The sequence below is a fragment of the Aethalodelphis obliquidens genome, unplaced genomic scaffold (genome assembly GCF_003676395.1).
Source record: "Aethalodelphis obliquidens isolate GAN/ISIS:26980383/991018 unplaced genomic scaffold, ASM367639v1 scaffold4, whole genome shotgun sequence".
Taxonomy (NCBI): Eukaryota; Metazoa; Chordata; class Mammalia; order Artiodactyla; family Delphinidae; genus Aethalodelphis; species Aethalodelphis obliquidens.
Genome location: NW_020837948.1, coordinates 454,540 through 472,501, shown reverse-complemented (window position 1 = coordinate 472,501; position 17,962 = coordinate 454,540). Strand labels below are relative to the sequence as shown.

Genomic DNA, 17,962 nt, shown 5'->3' with positions numbered 1-17,962 from the left:
ATAAGTTCAAAATTCATTCTAAAGCCAAATTTTGTTGGCATTATCTATAGTTATTCATCCTCCATACCTTAGAGTTAATAAAGATTGTTGTCTAATCAATATGCATAACAAAAATCAAAACATAAACTAGGAGGTTGAGAATTCTACACTATCAAGATAAAAGAAAAAAACTTCTTTTAGAGTGGAATTCCTGTCACTGCAGTCCAGTTTAAAGTTTCCATTGGGTTGACAATCTATGCTTATTGTTAGTTTGCCAAAGTTGTAGTGAGATATAGTTATGTAAGAAGAAATCATCGTTCTTTATCAAGTTTTTCTTAGTAACAAAAGAGGACAAGAACAACAGAAATTAATGTTTGCATACATAGTGAAAGAGGGGATAGTTGAGAGAACTTTTTGTAAAAGCTATGTGTCAGTTACATTTTAATACTTAGATGAATGTAGTAAGAGTTCACTGTACTCCCAACAGGCAGTACTACTTACCATACAAGCAAGCTTTTTTTAGTGGCATTTGATATTAGGATGCTTGAGAAGCTGTTTTCTCATTCATTCCTCTTGCGGACAAACTTGCTAGGAAGAATAACAATCTTCCTACTATTGTAAGACTGCTTCTTTTGTCTTTGACTATTCAAGCATTTAATTTCTACTCTAAAAAATAATCAGCTCATTTGTATGTTTTTCTTTTTCCTTTTCCCTTTACTCCTGAAATACCATAGTGTTTTTCTTCAGAGATTGGTTTCTCTCCTTTGATAGATCTCTTATTGGCTTCTGATATGATGAGATCCTCAAAATCACCTCACAAAATTAAGGTTCCTTTTTCATAGTTCAGATGAATAGTTAGGGAAATATCTTTTTAACCTTAGTATTAGAAAAATGCAGTTACTTCTCTTTGGGGATCAAACTAAACATAAGTCTTATCCTTAATGTTTATTGTTTGGTATGTAAAACTGAACGTGCTCTTAGAAAGTTACACCATCTAATGTGGACTGAAATTCTGTATTTTGGAGGAATTGAGGTAGGTAACATAAGTGACTGCATTGAGTAAGTATTAAATCTTCATTATTTCTTATGTCGTTGATACTAAGTGTTAAAAATAGATGGTTAATGAATTGGCACTGATGGATTATTTTATGTTTCTTTACTAGGAACATGAATCTGAAGGTGGAAGAACCCCTTTGATGAAAGCTGCGAGAGCTGGCCATTTGTGCACCGTGCAGTTTCTTATTAGCAAAGGTAAAGAAAGTACAAGTCTGCATTTCCAAGAAAGTACAACTTCTGAAAAAAGTTCCTAAACTGTTGCAATTTCTGTTAAAGCTACTTTACCTATAGTATAAGTATTATATTCCAGTCTTTTGTTGCTGTATTTTATTAGGAAGCAGAGTTGATAAGGTACTTTGCTGGGATCTTTATTAGTTTTTTTTTTTTTTTTTGGCTGCGTTGGGTCTTAGTTGCGGCACATGGGATCTTTCGTTGCCGCGTGTGGGTTTTTTTTTCTCTCTCTCTAGTTGTGGCGCGAAGGCTCCAGGGCACGTGGGCTTTGTAGTTTGTGGCGCGTGGGCTCTAGTTGAGGCTCGCGAGCTCAGTAGTTGTGGCACAGGGGCCTAGTTGCCCCGTGGCATGGGGGATCCCAACTCCCTGAGCAGGGATCAAACCCGCGTCCCCTGCATTGGAAGGCGGATTCTTAACCACTGGACCACCAGGGAAGTCCTGTTTATTAGTTTTGAGTTTGAAGTTTTCATCAACCAAAGAGTATATGGTTACTCCCCAAAGTTGGAAATGTCAAAGGTAAAGTGTCCAGCTATATTTAGTAGATGCAGTATCGTTCAGCACTTAAGGCAGTTCTGCCGGAAATGGGGAAGGGTGGAGGAGAGAAAGTCTGCTACTGTTGTTTATGGTACAGTTAAATCAACCAAGTACACAAGGGTGTTATTTATTATTTTTATATTCCTCTAGAGATTCTATTATTAGAATATATTTAGGCAAAGAAGTTCAAATGATGGATAAGAGGTAGTTCAAGACTATTTACTATAGAAAAGTGAAATGCTGCTGAACTCAGTTTATGTTGAACCATATAAAATTGTCATTGTATATGTCAAAGATGGTAATAGCAGCAATTTCTTTTGGTTCAGCCTAACTCTGTGTAGTGTTCGAGGTACTCTGGCATCTGATAAAAAAAATCTTAGGTTAGGATGTTAAACTGTAAGGAAGGTCCACTCAAGTGTTGTCACATTATTCAAATAAACATTTTATATCTATTGTATATTCCAATAGAATTCTGGCATTTTGTACCATTAAGGATGCAGTGTAATATTTTATCATTTTAAATATACTTGCTTTCTTCTTTAATTGGATAAAATTAGGCCTATTTTCTTCACATCACATTTTGCTACCAAGTAAGGCATATCTTACATAATGTCATAACTTAGTCTGTAAAAGCTATTTACTTCAACCATGCAGAAGTAATAAACAGATGGATAACCTTTAGAGTTCTCTCATGCTCCTTTCCTAATCATACCATCAACTACCCTGCTAAGCATATAATCAGGCTTGTCAAGAATAAGAACACATTGATTATAGCCTTTCTAGGCTGTAGTAAGTGCTAAACAATCCCAACTAAATTTATTATTAACAACTTTAAAAATAATCTTATGTTGGTAATGTAAGGATGTTTATTGGTGTGCCTCGTCTTTCCCAAAGGTACTTTAATAGAAGTTAGGATTAGGTTCAGCTGGGTCTTTTTGAAAATTAAATAAATAGTAGTTTCCCCTAGGTTTATTTTTCCCTTCATAAAATAAGTCGAATTAAGGAAGAAGGAAGAATGAACGTTGCTATAGTCCTTTTGTTTGTTTTTTTTTGGTTTCACTACGTCTTAGTTGCGGCAGGCGAGCTCCTTAGTTGCAGCTCACCAGCTCCTTAGTTGTGGCATGCGAACTCTTAGTTGCATCGTGCGTGTGGGATCTAGTTCCCTGACCAGGGGTCAAACCCAGGCCCCCTGCATTGGGAGCATGGAGTCTTATCCATTGCACCACCAGGGAAGTCCCCATTGCTATAGTCTTAACCATCTAGTTGAGTCCTTTTGGGATTGTAAAAGGTAGTTGAACTAAAAATGAGAGGTCTCTTTTTCCGTGAATCAAAATTAATTTACCAAAAAAAGAGGCTAAGAAAAGATTTTGCATTTAGACTTCTTTTTGGTCATATTGTACAAAGCTATTGAACAACTTACTAAAAGCCTTTCTGATAACGTATTTGGATAATCTTTTGTCTTCTCTTCATATCCAGGTCTCTCTGACCCTTAAAATATACAATAGGAAGAATTATATTTCTCGTAAATATTGTTTAAAAAAATCTGTTTTCTCTGCTTTGAGACCTGGCTATACTGCCACATTTTAGAAGTAGATCAAAAATGTCATTGTCTTTACATACAGTGGTATTATTTGGTGCTCACATTAACCTGTATATATTTATTAATCTAGATTTTTCATTTTAGAAGTGATATTGAATGAATGAACTACAACTATGCACAGCAATGTGGATGAATCTCAAAAATATTGTATTGAGCGAAAGAAGCCAGGCACAAAAGAGTACACTGTATGATTTCATTCATATAAAGTTCAAAAACTAAAACCAGTTTGGAAGTCAGGATAGTAGTTACCATTGGAGGGCGGGGTAGTGACTGAAAAGGTGCACAAAGTGGGACTTCTGGTATGTGGATAATGTTCTGTCTCTTGATCTGGGTGCTGGTCACACAAGTGTGTTCACTTTGTGAAAAATTTTCAAACTATACACTTATGATTTGTGCACTTTTTTGTATCTATGTTGTACTTCAAAAAAGTTTTTAAAATCATATTGTCTGAACTGGCTTTGCTAAGATTGCTGTTTATTTTTCTTTGAAGGTGCCAATGTGAATAGGGCTACAGCCAATAACGATCATACAGTAGTGTCGTTGGCATGTGCAGGAGGTCACCTGGCAGTTGTGGAGCTACTCTTGGCTCATGGGGCTGACCCTACTCATCGTCTCAAGGTATTCTACTTCAAAATAAGTAAATAATATATACGTCATTATTAAAATATATTTCAAATATTTTAGTGCTTAATATTTATTATTAATATTCATTACTGTTTAAATGAGTTTTGATTTTATATGAGCTGCTAAGAAACTAAATGTGTTTAGTAATCAGATTATAAAAAGAAATTAATAAATAATTAATTATGGTGTCAATTTTTCTCAGGATGGCTCAACAATGCTCATTGAAGCTGCAAAAGGTGGCCATACTAATGTTGTTTCTTATCTATTGGATTATCCAAACAATGTTCTGTCAGTTCCTACCACAGATGTGTCTCAGCTTACCCCACCTTGTCAAGATCAATCTCAGGTAATGTAAAACAGAGCTTATTTGTAAATATAAATATTCTTCAAATTGGGAGTTTTCGTTTAAAATTAGCCTTTAGTAAAATGGGCTTATTTCTCTCTCTCTTTTTTTTTTTAATAAATTTATTTATTTATTTACGGCTGCGTTGGGTCTCTGTTGCTGCACCCGGGCTTTCTCTAGTTGCCGCTAGTGGGGGCTACTCTTCGTTGCCGTGTGCAGGCTTCTCATTGCGGTGTGCGGGCTTCTCATTGCAGTGGCTTCTCTCGTTGCGGAGCACAGGCTCTAGGCACGCGGGCTTCAGTAGTTGTGGCTCGCGGGCTCTAGAGCACAGGCTCAGTAGCTGTGGCGCACGGGCTTAGTTGCTCTGTGGCATGTGGGATCTTCCCGGACCAGTGCTCGAACCTGTGTCCCCTGCATTGGCAGGTGGATTTTTAACTACCGTGCCACCAGGGAAGTCCAGCTTATTTCTCTTTTAAATTTGAATAAACCTGGTCCTAAATTCTTTAAGATTTTCTTCAAAAGTACATGGAAATTTTTTTCATTGTCTTATTTACTGAAAATAGTGTTTAAAAAGAAACACAGGGCTTCCCTGGTGGCACAGTGGTTGAGAGTCCGCGTGCCGACGCAGGGGACACGGGTTTGTGCCCCTGTCCGGGAAGATCCCACATGCCAGGGAGCGGCTGGGCCCGTGAGCCATGGCCGCTGAGCCTGCACGTCCGGAGCCTGTGCTCCGCAACGGGAGAGACCACAACAGTGAGAGGCCCGTGTGCCACAAAGAAAAAAAGAAACACTTAATACCAAATATAAGTATAAGTATTCCAAGTTGTCCTTTTATTACAACTAGGTCTTTAAGGTTGTTTGGTTTTTTATGAATACATTAAGCATGATCTTGAACCAAGAGAATGATTTTCCCTTAATACCTCCCAAGACAATATTAATTATCCTAGAGATCGTTACTTTTGTCATCCAGGAAGGTGTGGGTAAACCAGGATATATGCACCAAAAATTCATTAAAGTAATTTTTAAACCTACCTAAAACTACGGAGAGAATATAGAGAGTATACTAAGTATACAAAGTTCAGTGAAATCCGAAATTGTTTTTTACAAAGTTATTCTGAGAACTACTGAAATACACCAATTCAGGAAATGTGTTGGATTTTTTTCTTTTGACCCATATAGAATTTGAACAAGGGTAAATTGGCCAGTTGAATATGTGACTTGTACTCCTAGCTATAACTGAAACCAGCAAGGATTTCTCCGTAACAAGAGAGTGATATTAATTCCATTTAGCTTATCATTGACTGTTTGTAGAATGCCTGAATTTGCCCAATCAGCATTCTCAGAAATTACTGCTTGGTGAATAATGCTGCTGCTGCTGCTTCTCCTTTTCGTCTCCTTTTCCTCCTCCTTCTTCTTCTTCTTCTTCCTCCTCCCCTTCTTCTTCTTCCCCTCCACCTTCTTCTTCTTCTTTGTTTTTCTTTTAAAGAAACAAAAAAAGTCAATTTGGTGGTATATGAAGAAAATCTAAAACAGGATCTCTGTTTCATTTATGGACCTTTATTTTATTCTTTGGTCTGAGATTCTTTTTTTCTGAGTTGACTTTTTAGGTTCCACGTGTACCAATGCATACACTCGCCATGGTTGTACCTCCACAGGAACCTGACAGAACTTTACAGGAGAACTCTCCTGCTGTTTTAGGAGTACAAAAAGGTTAGTTCTTGAATTATTTCCTTAAAATGGGTATTTTATCACCTAAAGTATGAATTCATAAAGGTACTTTAATGGTACACAGTTACTGTGTATCCAGAATTGAGGTAGGTAATTCTGACAAATGCTAATCATCTTACATATTATTTAAAATAGAAAAGACACAACTACTAGGAAAAATGATTTCTTAAAATGCTAACATACTTCTAGGTGTCGTTTTCATCTGGTGTAGGCAAAAATACTTAAGCATATACGAAGTTCTTCATTATATTAAATAAAGTAGCAAATTATATTAAAGTAGCAAAAATTTATCAGGCATTCATTTTTCATTTCACAATTCTTTAGCTAAACAGTAATATGAGGAATGAAAATATGTTTGCTGTCAAGTCTTAGTAGCGTTGATTCAGTTTGGTGAGTGAGAAGTTTAAGAATTATATTTAGTTTCTTTCATGTAATGCTGAATATATGGCTTAACATCTGTCAATATGTGAACACGGACAAATAACTATAAAAAAGTATATGAATAATATCCAAGTGAATATCAAGGTGTCCTTATTTAAAGGACTCAAGTTTATGAGCTCTGTTATTTTTCTGCTGTATTTTCATTTGTAGATATAAAGTACCTTCACTTGGTAATAATGTATGTGGTTGTCCTACCTGAGTTCTCTGAAATAAAGAAAATAGGTAATATGTAAAGTATTAAAAACTATTATATGTAAAACAAATGTATAAGCGTATTTCATTCATTATATGACAACGAAGTTCTAGATTTTTGAAATCACAGTGAAGTGTATAAGTATGTATTTGTATCTTTAACACAGCTTTAAGTGAAGTTGGTAAGGAGTGACTATACAGCAGCAAACAGAATCTTCTTTCAAATTAATGTCAATTTTAGTAATTTTAGAGTATTGTGGGCCTTCACCAAGGATTACTTCATTTCTGAACTATTAATTTCAGAGATAAAATACCTGTAGTCTCTCTGACTTAAGCTAATTCTAGCAGTTTTCCATTGGACACCTAGCTATTCAAACTTCAGAAAATGAAGACTGCTCTTTTTAGTCTTAAATAAAAAACAAATTAAGCATGTACTTGTTAAGGAATCTGAGTATCCTAACTGGCTAACAGCCTTTAGTAAAATATTTAAACCTAAATGCCTCTGTTTTTGTTGCTCTTTGTTTGGCTATATCCTATAGAGGACTGTAGTAACTTTGGCTAGGGAAATTCAGTACTAAATAAGAAATCATTTAAAAAATACTTATTAACACAGAGCCACAAAATAACCAAGAAATAAGCTAGGAAGGACACAGAGTATGTGCAGAAAGGAAGTAAAACATTTTAAATTTAGATTTAATATGTAAGTCAACTGAAACGTTTGGGTAGTGACTTTTTAAGTTGATACTCAAGTGAGTAATCATATTTTTGCTTACTGAAATACCTTCTTATACTGAGTAGCTACTTATTTTCTTCACTTTGATGTTTTTTGTTTTTTTATAAATTTATTTGTTTATTTTTGGCTGCGTTGGGTCTTTGTTGCTGCGTGTAGGCTTTCTCTAGTTGCAGCGAGTGGGGGCCGCTCCTTGCTGTGGTGCGCGGGCCTCTCATTGTGGCAGCCTCTCCCATTGCAGAGCACGGGCTCTAGGCCCATGGGCTTCAGTAGTTGTGGCACGCAGGCTCAGTAGTTGTGGTGCACGGGCCCAGTTGCTCTGCAGCATGTGGGATCCTCCTGGAACAGGGCTTGAACCTGTGTCCCCTGCACTGGCAGGTGGACTCCTAACCACTGCACCACCAGGGAAGTCCCTGATGTTTTATTACTTACTGAATAGTGTCAGAATGAACTAACCTTTTAAGGAATCTTTCATTTTACTAAATTATTAGGGAAGGAAAAAATTAACACTTGTATCTAGACACTTGGCACTTGCTGTTGCCAGATGCCAAGTGGTGTTGCCAACCCAACATTTATTTATGTGGGAGCAAGCTGTGATAATGCATTGCGTTAAGATTTCATGTTAGTATTGATATAAATCGTGTGCGTAATAGAATATCACTGTAAATTAGGAAAAATCAATTGATGATGTAAAAGTACACATTGAATCACCTGGGTAGATAGAAAGATCTATCTTAAATTATTAAATATATATTATTTTCTCCTTAAAGTGGCTTTTTCTTAAAATTTCTCATTTATGTAGCTAGAGAAGTTTCTTTGAGTGATGAAATTGCTGTTTGACCGTTTTGCTTTTTTTTTTTCTAAGTCCATAGATTATACCTGCATTGCATATGTGGCTAGGGATGGAGGAAGGATTCTTACTCTCTAGGACTCTCTTTCTATTCTAGCAATCATCTTTTCAAGTTTATAACATTTTACTCCTATCTGAAGTCTTTATTCATATCTGCATCCTTTTAAAATATATTCATGCCCATAAATCTTACCCAGGTGTTTCTTATATATCCTACTATAACATTCTTTTCTTTCATGTGCACCATTCATCCAGGCTTCTTCCATCTTGACTCATATTCTCCTGATTTAGGCAACTAATCTCACTTATCCATTGTTAGTTTTCAAGGATTTGAGATCCTAGCTGGCATCTGACAGAGGCCTCAGAATCACCTTTATAAACAAAATGTGAAACTAGGTAAGAGTGATATGCTGTTTTCTAGCATTGTTTAGCTTTATCATCTATAGTTATGAATATTCACCTGGGAAAGGATACATAAGTAATATCAAACCTTTGTCTTTTCAAATTTAATATTGTAAATAAATTTGTTGATTGAAGCCACTTGTTGCATCTCATTCATTTGTAGTAACTGATTCTACAGAGATCCTAAAATAGGATTCTGATTATTCTTTGTAGTTGTATAGCTTAGAACTAACTAATCCGTTGCAAAGCATTAAAATGATGTCGAGATAAACAATACACATCTTTTGTGTGCACCTCAAGGCCCTCTTGAGGAGTCATTTCTCTGAACTCCTGTAGCACTTTATTGGATCTTCCTTCTGGCTCTGGTCACTCCTGCACCTTCTTCACCTCCCCTTTGGACTTCAAGTGTGGAAGGTTGAGTTAATCATACTTAATTCCTGGACTTTGTCATCATGGCTCTGCTCTTGTTTTACTTTGTTCCTTTTTATCCCTTTTTCCATGCCCATACTTGCCCTTAGGCAGTCATTCTAATGTGTTTGATTTGCAGATTCTTCTGCTCTTACAAGTTCTTATAAAATGTTTACTACTTTATATATTTTTAAATTTACATAAATGGTATTATGCTATAGATCCTGTTTTGTGTTTTACTTTTTTCACCAGCACTGTTTTTAAGATCTATCCATATGTCTACCTCTAGATTGTTTCTGCCTGCAGCATACATAGTGTTTCATCCTGTATATCCTCTACTTTTTACTTGTCCTTTCTCTCAGTGATGGGTACCCAGATTGTCTCTCATTCCCCACCACCACAGACAATGCTGTGGTGAAAATTCTGGTACAGTCTCCTTATGGATCTGTATGAGAATTTCTCCGGGATAAACTCAGGAGCAGAATTACCTGTCATAGGAATGCGTAATGTTTATCTGACAAAGTACTGTGAATACACTCTTTAGAATGCTACAGCAGTTTACGCTCCCAGCAGCAATGTGTAAGGGTTACTATATTATACGCCCCCATCCCATTTCCATATCTGCCAATGCTTGGCTTTATCCTTTTATTTGGATTTGTACATTTTTATCTCCCCTTTTAGACTGTAAGCTCCTCGAGGGCAGGGTTTAGGTTGCTCGTCTTTGTATGGTCCACTATGCCTTGCTTGTACTAGACGTTAAATATTTGTTGAATAAATTAATAAATGCCAGGCTAAGAATATAGATTATTCTGAAGGCAAAAGAAAATTAAGAATTTTTTTTAATGTTGGTGCAGTTCTTTTTTTTTTTTTTTAATTTATTAATTTATTTATTTGTTTTTGACTGTGTTGGGTCTTTGTTTCTGTGTGATGGCTTTCTCTAGTTGCGGCAAGCAGGGGCCACTCTTCATTGTGGTGCGCGGGCCTCTCACTGTCGCGTCCTCTTGTTGCGGAGCCCAGGCTCCAGACACGCAGGCTCAGTAGTTGGGGCGCACGGGCTTAGTTGCTCCGTGGCATGTGGGATCTTCCCAGACCAGGGCTCGAACCCGTGTCCCCTGCATTGGCAGGCAGATTCTCAACCACTGCGCCACCAGGGAAGCCCAAGAATTTTTAAGAAGAGCGACATTGTGATTAAAGGGGATGTTTAAGAACTTAATCAAGAAGTACTATTTTAGGGCTTCCCTGGTGGCACAGTGGTTGAGAGTCCGCCTGCCGATGCAGGGGACACGAGTTCGTGCCCCGGTCCAGGAAGATCCCACATGCCGCAGAGTGGCTAGGCCAGTGAGCCATGGCCGCTGAGCCTGCACATCCGGAGCCTGTGCTCCGCAACGGGAGAGGCCACAACAGTGAGAGGCCCGCGTACTGCAAAAAAAAAAAAAGGAAGTACTGTTTTAGACTGCTGAGGAACAGATTGAAAACAGAACTATAAATGTAAAGTAAGCATTAGGTTAACATGATGCTTTATATCCCAGAGTTGTTTATTGGAGTAGGTAACATGAAAAGTTCTCATTTTAATATCAAATCATTAAAATTGTATAGAAAAATTATATGTACAGTGAATGAGGTTGAGTGTTTCTCTGGAAATTTTACTACTAATATTCTCTAGTAGATTTCCATTAGTAATCATGCTTATGTGGATTTATATATGTCCAAATTTAATAATGTCTTTTAACATATAACTGCTTATGTCCATCTCATTTCCTCACTGCCCATAAAACAATAAAGGCCATGTTCTAAGCTGTCTCTATATCGTGGTTTCCTGTTGCAAACTTTTTTAATTATTGGAGGAAAAGTGAAAATTGAGGAAGTAGGGTAGTAACCAAACCAAAGAGATAAGATAGTAACTTTACCTGTGTTCCTAAATATTAATTTATGATATCACTCAATGCTACCAATGAGTAGACAATGAATAGATTTATATATTTCTATCCGACAGTGGGCGATGTCTGAGGAAGATGGAACTGTTTTATATTCTGGTGTCTTATACTACTACCTTCCTAGAGACTGAAAATTTTGTTGCTAAAAGGACACTTGTTAACATTCTCTACTTTTCCCCAAAATGAAGTTGTTTCTTCAGCTTCTAGGAATAATTAGGTGACATTTGTTTTTTACCAACATGGCTTAGTCGTGATGTTGTAGCTTGTATTAGTGCTTTGATGTGTATCTAGGCAATCCCACTAACTCCATGGTTACAGATACTCAGTCATTGTCTATTTGGGGAAGAACTGCTTTTTGTGCATTACTTTCACCATCCTCTGTTCTTCCTGCTACATGTATTTTGGGCTTTTTGTCTCTATGTTCAGTTAAATAAGTTACTCTTTGTAATCTTGTGCTCTAAGCTTTTTGTATTTTATTTCTTAACAAGATACAGCCATTTCTCTCTGTTACTATCCTCAAAATTCTAGCCTTATTTTGGATTATCTTACTATGATAAGATTTTAAATCTGTGAATGTCCAATGTTGTCATAATTAATTACCAGTCTGATTAGTGTTGAACTCTTACCTAATTTTCTTAATCTTAAATACAAATTACAAAACACAAATTACAAAATACAAAAACTATACAAGGGTGTTTTAAAATAATGTTGGAGGAGCATTCAGAACTTCTTTGCAGAACTTCTGAATTTACTCTGCTGATGTCATTGAATTTGTTACACAACTGAAAATTTCCTTGCTGGGATCGCAGATTTATACATTGCTATTTGTGGCAGTTAAACTCCCTTTTCCTACCAATGATTGTCATTAGGTACTTTGAACAAGTAAAGCAAACTATTATTTCCTATATGATCTTGTGGAAATAGTTATAAAATTATCTCACAAACTAATGGCTTTTGCTCTGAAAGGATAAAGTCTGTTCCCACTACTTTGCTCAGATAGAAGTATAAAATTGAATATGGACAATACATTTTGCTGAATTTTGCCTTTAAAAAATAACTAATCATTGCAGCTCTATTTACAATAGCCAGGACATGGAAGCAACCTAAGTGTCCATCATCAGATGAATGGATAAAGATGCGGCACATATATACAATGGAATATTAGCCATAAAAAGAAGTGAAATTGAGATATTTGTAGTGAGGTGGATGGACCTAGAGTCTGTCAAACAGAGTGAAGTAAGTCAGAAAGAGAAAAACAAATACCGTATGCTAACACATATATATGGAATCTAAGGAGAAAAAAAAAAAAAGGTCATGAAGAACCTAGGGGTAAGACGGGAATAAAGACACAGACCTACTAGAGAATGGACTTGAGGATATGGGGCTGGGGAAGGGTAAGCTGTGACAAAGTGAGAGAGTGGCATGGACATATATACACTACCAAACGTAAAATAGATAGCTAGTGGGAGGCAGCTGCACAGCACAGGGAGATCAGCTCGGTGGTTTGTGACCACCTAGAGGGGTGGGATAGGGAGGGTGGGAGAGAGGGAGACGCAAGAGGGAAGAGATATGGGAACATATGTATATGTATGGCTGATTCACTTTGTTGTAAAGCAGAAACTGACACACCATTGTAAAGCAATTATACTCCAATAAAGATGTTAAAAAATAAATAAAACAAAACATTCGTTGGTATTAAAAATAATAATAATAACTAAGTCTTTAATTGCAGTGATTTTGGAACTGTGGTTGTCTGACCTTGTTAAAGACAGTATCTCAGGGAAAACCTGTTAGACTTTTTTTGATAATAACATGTTGCAAATATTTGAGCTACCTGCAGTTTTGAGTTCTCCTATTCTAGCAAAAGAAGCAGTGAAATCTCTTATTTTTTTGTCCAGTAGTTTTGTCACCCTCTTGCAGTTCTGAGCATTTAAACATCTAATGGATTATTTTTTTCCTTTGAACCTAAGAATCATTTTGAATGCATTGGATGAGCTTATTTTTAAATCTGAAGTTACATATGTTATTCATATATATTGACTACAGTCCTTAAGAATAGACAACTGTTTTTCACCCAGGTTTTTTTTTTTTTTTTTTTTTTGCGGTACGCGGGCCTCTCACTGCTGTGGCCTCTCCCGTTCTGGAGCACAGGCTCCGGACGCACAGGCTCCACGGCATGTAGGATCCTCCCGGACCAGGGCACGAACCCACGTCCCCTGCATCGGCAGGTGGACTCTCAACCACTGCGCCACCAGGGAAGCCCCCCAGTTGTTTTTAAATAGCTTTGTTGTTGTTTAGTTTACACACCATAAAAGTTCACTCATTTTAAATGTACAATACAATGACTTATAGAAAATTTACATAATTGCATAACCATCACCTCCATCAAGTTTTGGATCCATCACTCCAAAAAAATCTCTCATGCCTGTTTGTGATCAATCCTCATTCTTACCACTATAATCCAGGCAACCAGTATTTTCCTTTCTGTCTCTATAGATTTGCCTTTTCTCTGTAGATCTGTTATAAATGGAATTGTACAATATGTGGTCTTTTGTGTCTGGGTTCTTTCACTTAGCATAATGTTTTCGAGGTTCATCCACGTTGTAGGCTATATCAGTAGTTCCTTTTTATTGCTGAATAGTCTCAGTTCTTCCTAAACAAGATTAAGCCTTGAATTTGCCTCTAAGTAGTTATTATATGTTTCCTCCACTTTATGCCCAGATGTTAAGATTGTTAATATTGATAATTATTTTGCCATGAGGGGAGTAAATTAATTTAAGTGTGATCGAAAACCTTAAATTAATATACAGTTACTTCATTTTTAACATACACTGTCAATATGAGTAATCCTATATGGGAAGTCTGATTTTCTCCTAGGTATTATTCATTGTTTCTCTCATAGACTTTTACGTGAAGAGTTTATTTAAACTCAGAATAATTGTCCTTTGTGATATAAGTTTAATACAGTGTTCAGGTACAGAAGTGTTTAAGACTTAATTAATGAAAAATTTTAGAAGGTTATATCTTAAAAATTGATTTCAAATTATATTTTAATATAATAAAGAAACATTTTGGCAGTTTGAAAGACACTTTTCCCTACTTTGATCTACAAGTTACAGTTTCTTGCAGTAACCTGTACTAATATTGTAAAAAGAACAATTGGGCAGTCAAGCCAATATTAATGATACCCTCAACATTATTTTGATACTGCTTTAGATTTGATGTTCTTTAAAAAGTCCAATTAAATAAGCAGAATTTTGAGGTTCTTTCCTCTTTGATTTCCTTTTCTCCCTAATCCTGTGTTTTCCAAAATCATCCAATCCTATAAATATTAGATTTTTTTAATTGAAAAAGTCACATTTTTTGAATTGGCAACATCCCTGTTTGTGCTATGTAAAATAGATGAGTCTGGTCTTTAATCTACCTACAACTGGTATGAATCTGAACATTCATTCTATAGCATTAGTTATATGGGTTTTGGGAGGGAAGTATGTGGTGGGGGGCGGAGGGAGGGCTGGGATTTTTTTTTTTTTTTTTTTTTTTTTTTTTTTTTTTTTTTTTTTTTTTAGCATGGCACATTTTCAAACATTTTTCATGTGCTTAGGTACATCCAAGCAGAAGTCCAGTTCCCTGCAGGTAGCAGATCAGGACGTACTGCCACCTTTTCACCCATACCAGCCTTTGGAGTGCATAGTAGAGGAGACTGAAGGAAAACTGAATGAACTGGGACAAAGAATTAGTGCTATTGAAAAAGCACAGCTTAAATCATTGGAGTTAATTCAAGGTGAACCTCTGAACAAAGATAAGATAGAAGAACTTAAAAAGAACAGAGAAGAGCAAGTCCAGAAGAAGAAGAAAATACTGAAAGAACTGCAGAAAGTGGAAAGGCAGTTGCAGATGAAAACACAGCAGCAATTTACCAAAGAATACTTGGAAACCAAAGGTCAGAAAGACACAGTATCTCCACATCAGCAGTGCTCTCATAGAGGAGTCTTCCCAGAAGGGGAAGGAGATGGTAGTCTCCCAGAGGATCACTTTTCAGAGTTACCTCAGGTTGACACAATCTTATTTAAAGATAATGATGTTGATGATGAGCAACAGTCTCCACCATCGGCAGAACAAATTGATTTTGTCCCAGTCCAGCCTTTATCATCTCCACAGTGTAACTTTTCCAGTGAATTAGGTTCTAATGGGACAAATTCTCTTGAACTTCAGAAAGTATCAGGTAATCATCAGATTATAGGACAGCCTCAGATTGCTATTACTGGACACGATCAGGGGCTGTTAGTGCAAGAACCAGATGGACTAATGGTTGCAACTCCAGCCCAGACGCTTACCGACACTCTTGATGACCTGATAGCAGGTGGGTTAAGAAATATACCTGTAATAATTTCTCTTTAATCTTTGTGCTCAACTTCTTTACATGACTTTCCCAAAACACCAACTTGGTACTTTTCCATTTTAGAACTATCTTTATAAAATTACTCATTTCTTGAGGTGTTTTGGAAGTGAATTTAACTAAACTCAACAACACTAACACACAAAAGTGTGTTTTCCCTCTTCTTTTTTGTTATTTGCAAAAGCAAAGAAATAAAGTTGCCATGATCCTTTATTTTAGCCCTTTGGTATCAAAATCACCCTGTGTTGTATCTTGGGTAGGAGATCTCAAAATAGAATTTCTTTGTAGGCTTTAGAGATAATCATATAAGGTTAGACATTTAATTTTCCTGCTGGTGATTTTCATATTTGGAAATCAGAATTCTAAATCGCATTGCTTTTTCTTTATTTATAATTTTATTAGATCAATTTAAATATTTCTAATTAAAAGGAATGTTCAGAAAAAACTATAGCATTCCATGTTTTTAAAATATTTGTGGTTAGAAGATCATTGTCAACTTGATAACGATTTGGAGATTGGGATTTTTGTATTAACTGTCTTGATGAAAGCACACAGAAACCACACACACACACACACACACACACACACACACACACACACACACAGCAAAGCAAAAAAGAAACCAGCCTTATAAACTTACAGTATATGTTTCTGTTTATTGTTGTGTGGAAAATTACAACTAGATATGAAATGAGGTGCACAAGTTTACTTTCCGTTTCATTGTCCTTGCAGCAGTGGGAAAACAGTGCAATTAATCATTTACCTTCCTAAAGATGGCTGGTGAATGTATCACCTCCATGAGAGCCCAGTTCAGAAATGCAGCCAGAATGGCTGTTGACAGTGGATGAAGACCAAGAACTAAGATGTAGCTGGAGTGATATTCAAAGGCAGGCCAGTCCTCTGTCTCTTGATTGCAACATTTTTTTTCTTTACTGTTGTCTGTTTCTTCTTGTCGTATTCTCCTCCCCTCCTCCCATCCCAGTTATGCTATCCCAGTTTCCTTTCTTCTTTTGTGAGCCTTTAGTCTTCCTAATCTTTACTGAATCTTTTAAAATGTGGAGTAAGATTACTTAATTCAGGAATTTTATTGGGCATGTGTATGACTTCGGGTGGTTATAGAATTATAATAGTGCCTTTGAGGCTCCTCTGATATGTAATAGGTATTGCTGTGCAGAGGAGGAATGTCTTAGTTTTCATAAAGGAAATAAAAATGCTGGGAAATGTTTTAAGGAGTTAGATTCTTTATTCTTTACTTTTGTTTTTTATATCTTCAACCCATAGCCACTTAACTCAAATTGACTTTGTGTCATTAGCATTGCAAGTTGTTATAAATTTTGAATAAACTCTTATAGTTCATTTATGGTTCTGATTTCTAATCTGGTAAAAGCAGATATTGGAGTGTGAAGTATGATTATAAATAATAATGATGAAACTGGTGACCTGAGAGTAACATTTTTAAGACTTAGGATTCTATAAATATCATTATAATGTTCCTAATTAAGTACTCAGTTTGCAGTTATGAAACCCACATTATTGATCAGTTTAGTTTGTTGGAACTTAGGACCTGTCCTTTTTTTTTTTTTTTTAAAGGAGAAACAGCTCTAAAGGGAACTTGTAGGTGTTAACTTTATGGTAGTATTTACTGCTGTTTCTTGTAGAGGAGGTCAAATTCTGGTTATTTCACTGAAGTATTTGTTAAATTAAAATGACCTTTTACAAAGTTCACATGAAACTTCAAAAAATTGGTTTAGAAAACATCTTTTAATTATATTTAACATTAATATGAATAAAATTTAATTTCTCTTAGACATTAATGTCTAGTGACAGTTGCCCCACCATATTGTACAATATTCTTTTATTAATATACTTTAAAGTATAAATCCGTCAATACATTAAAAATTACACATTTTTTTCTCTCTTTTTTTTTTTGGCTGCTTGGCTTGTGGGATCTAGTTCCCCGACCAGGGATCAAACTCAGGTGCCCAGCAGTGACAGTGCCTAGTCCTAACCACTGAACCTCCAGGGAATTCCCTGAAAATTATCTTCATTTAAAATTTTTTTCATTTTGCTGAAGCTTACATTTTAAAATATATAGCAATAATTAGATTTTCTTTGTTCAAAATGATGACTTACCTCAAAATTTAAAACTTTATTAAGTCTAAGTTTCTCTTAATTTCTTAATTGAAGATGAAATAAATAAGAATGAATTAGGTAAATACCTAATGCTTTGATTTTATGACATGTTAATATACCAGTAGAATTATAGATCAGACCAAAGATATAATTAATTTTACCTAAATTAAATCTAGTTATCATGCCTCATAGTTAATAAAAGAGAGGAAGAGAGGATACTGTACATCTTACAATTTTACTTTAGATAATATTCATATATAATAGCAATAAGTTTCACTCTTTAAATATAAGAGTATTTTTCTTTCTTCTTTTCTTTTCTTTTATTTTTTTGCGGTACGCGAGCCTCTCACTGTTGTGGCCTCTCCCGTTATGGAGCAC

At 35.8% G+C, this 17,962-nt stretch overlaps 1 protein-coding gene across 17 annotated transcripts in view; it reads left to right on the top strand.

The window, feature by feature from the left end:
• Nucleotides 1-17,962, top strand: part of ANKHD1 (ankyrin repeat and KH domain containing 1) — a 123,517-nt gene that overhangs the window by 67,257 nt on the left and 38,298 nt on the right. For 15 of the 17 annotated variants that reach the window (XR_003430476.1, XR_003430472.1, XR_003430470.1 and 12 more), the window contains 5 exons: nucleotides 1,143-1,230; nucleotides 3,891-4,018; nucleotides 4,227-4,370; nucleotides 5,975-6,077; nucleotides 14,657-15,415. Coding sequence is in view for 13 of the 17 variants with exons in the window: in XM_027095481.1 (XP_026951282.1) it covers nucleotides 1,143-1,230; nucleotides 3,891-4,018; nucleotides 4,227-4,370; nucleotides 5,975-6,077; nucleotides 14,657-15,415 (1,222 nt within the window). In the remaining 4 variants the exon portion in view is untranslated. The remainder of the gene's footprint in view (nucleotides 1-1,142; nucleotides 1,231-3,890; nucleotides 4,019-4,226; nucleotides 4,371-5,974; nucleotides 6,078-14,656; nucleotides 15,416-17,962) is intronic. The other 2 variants (XM_027095534.1, XM_027095524.1) reach the window with 1 other exon arrangement.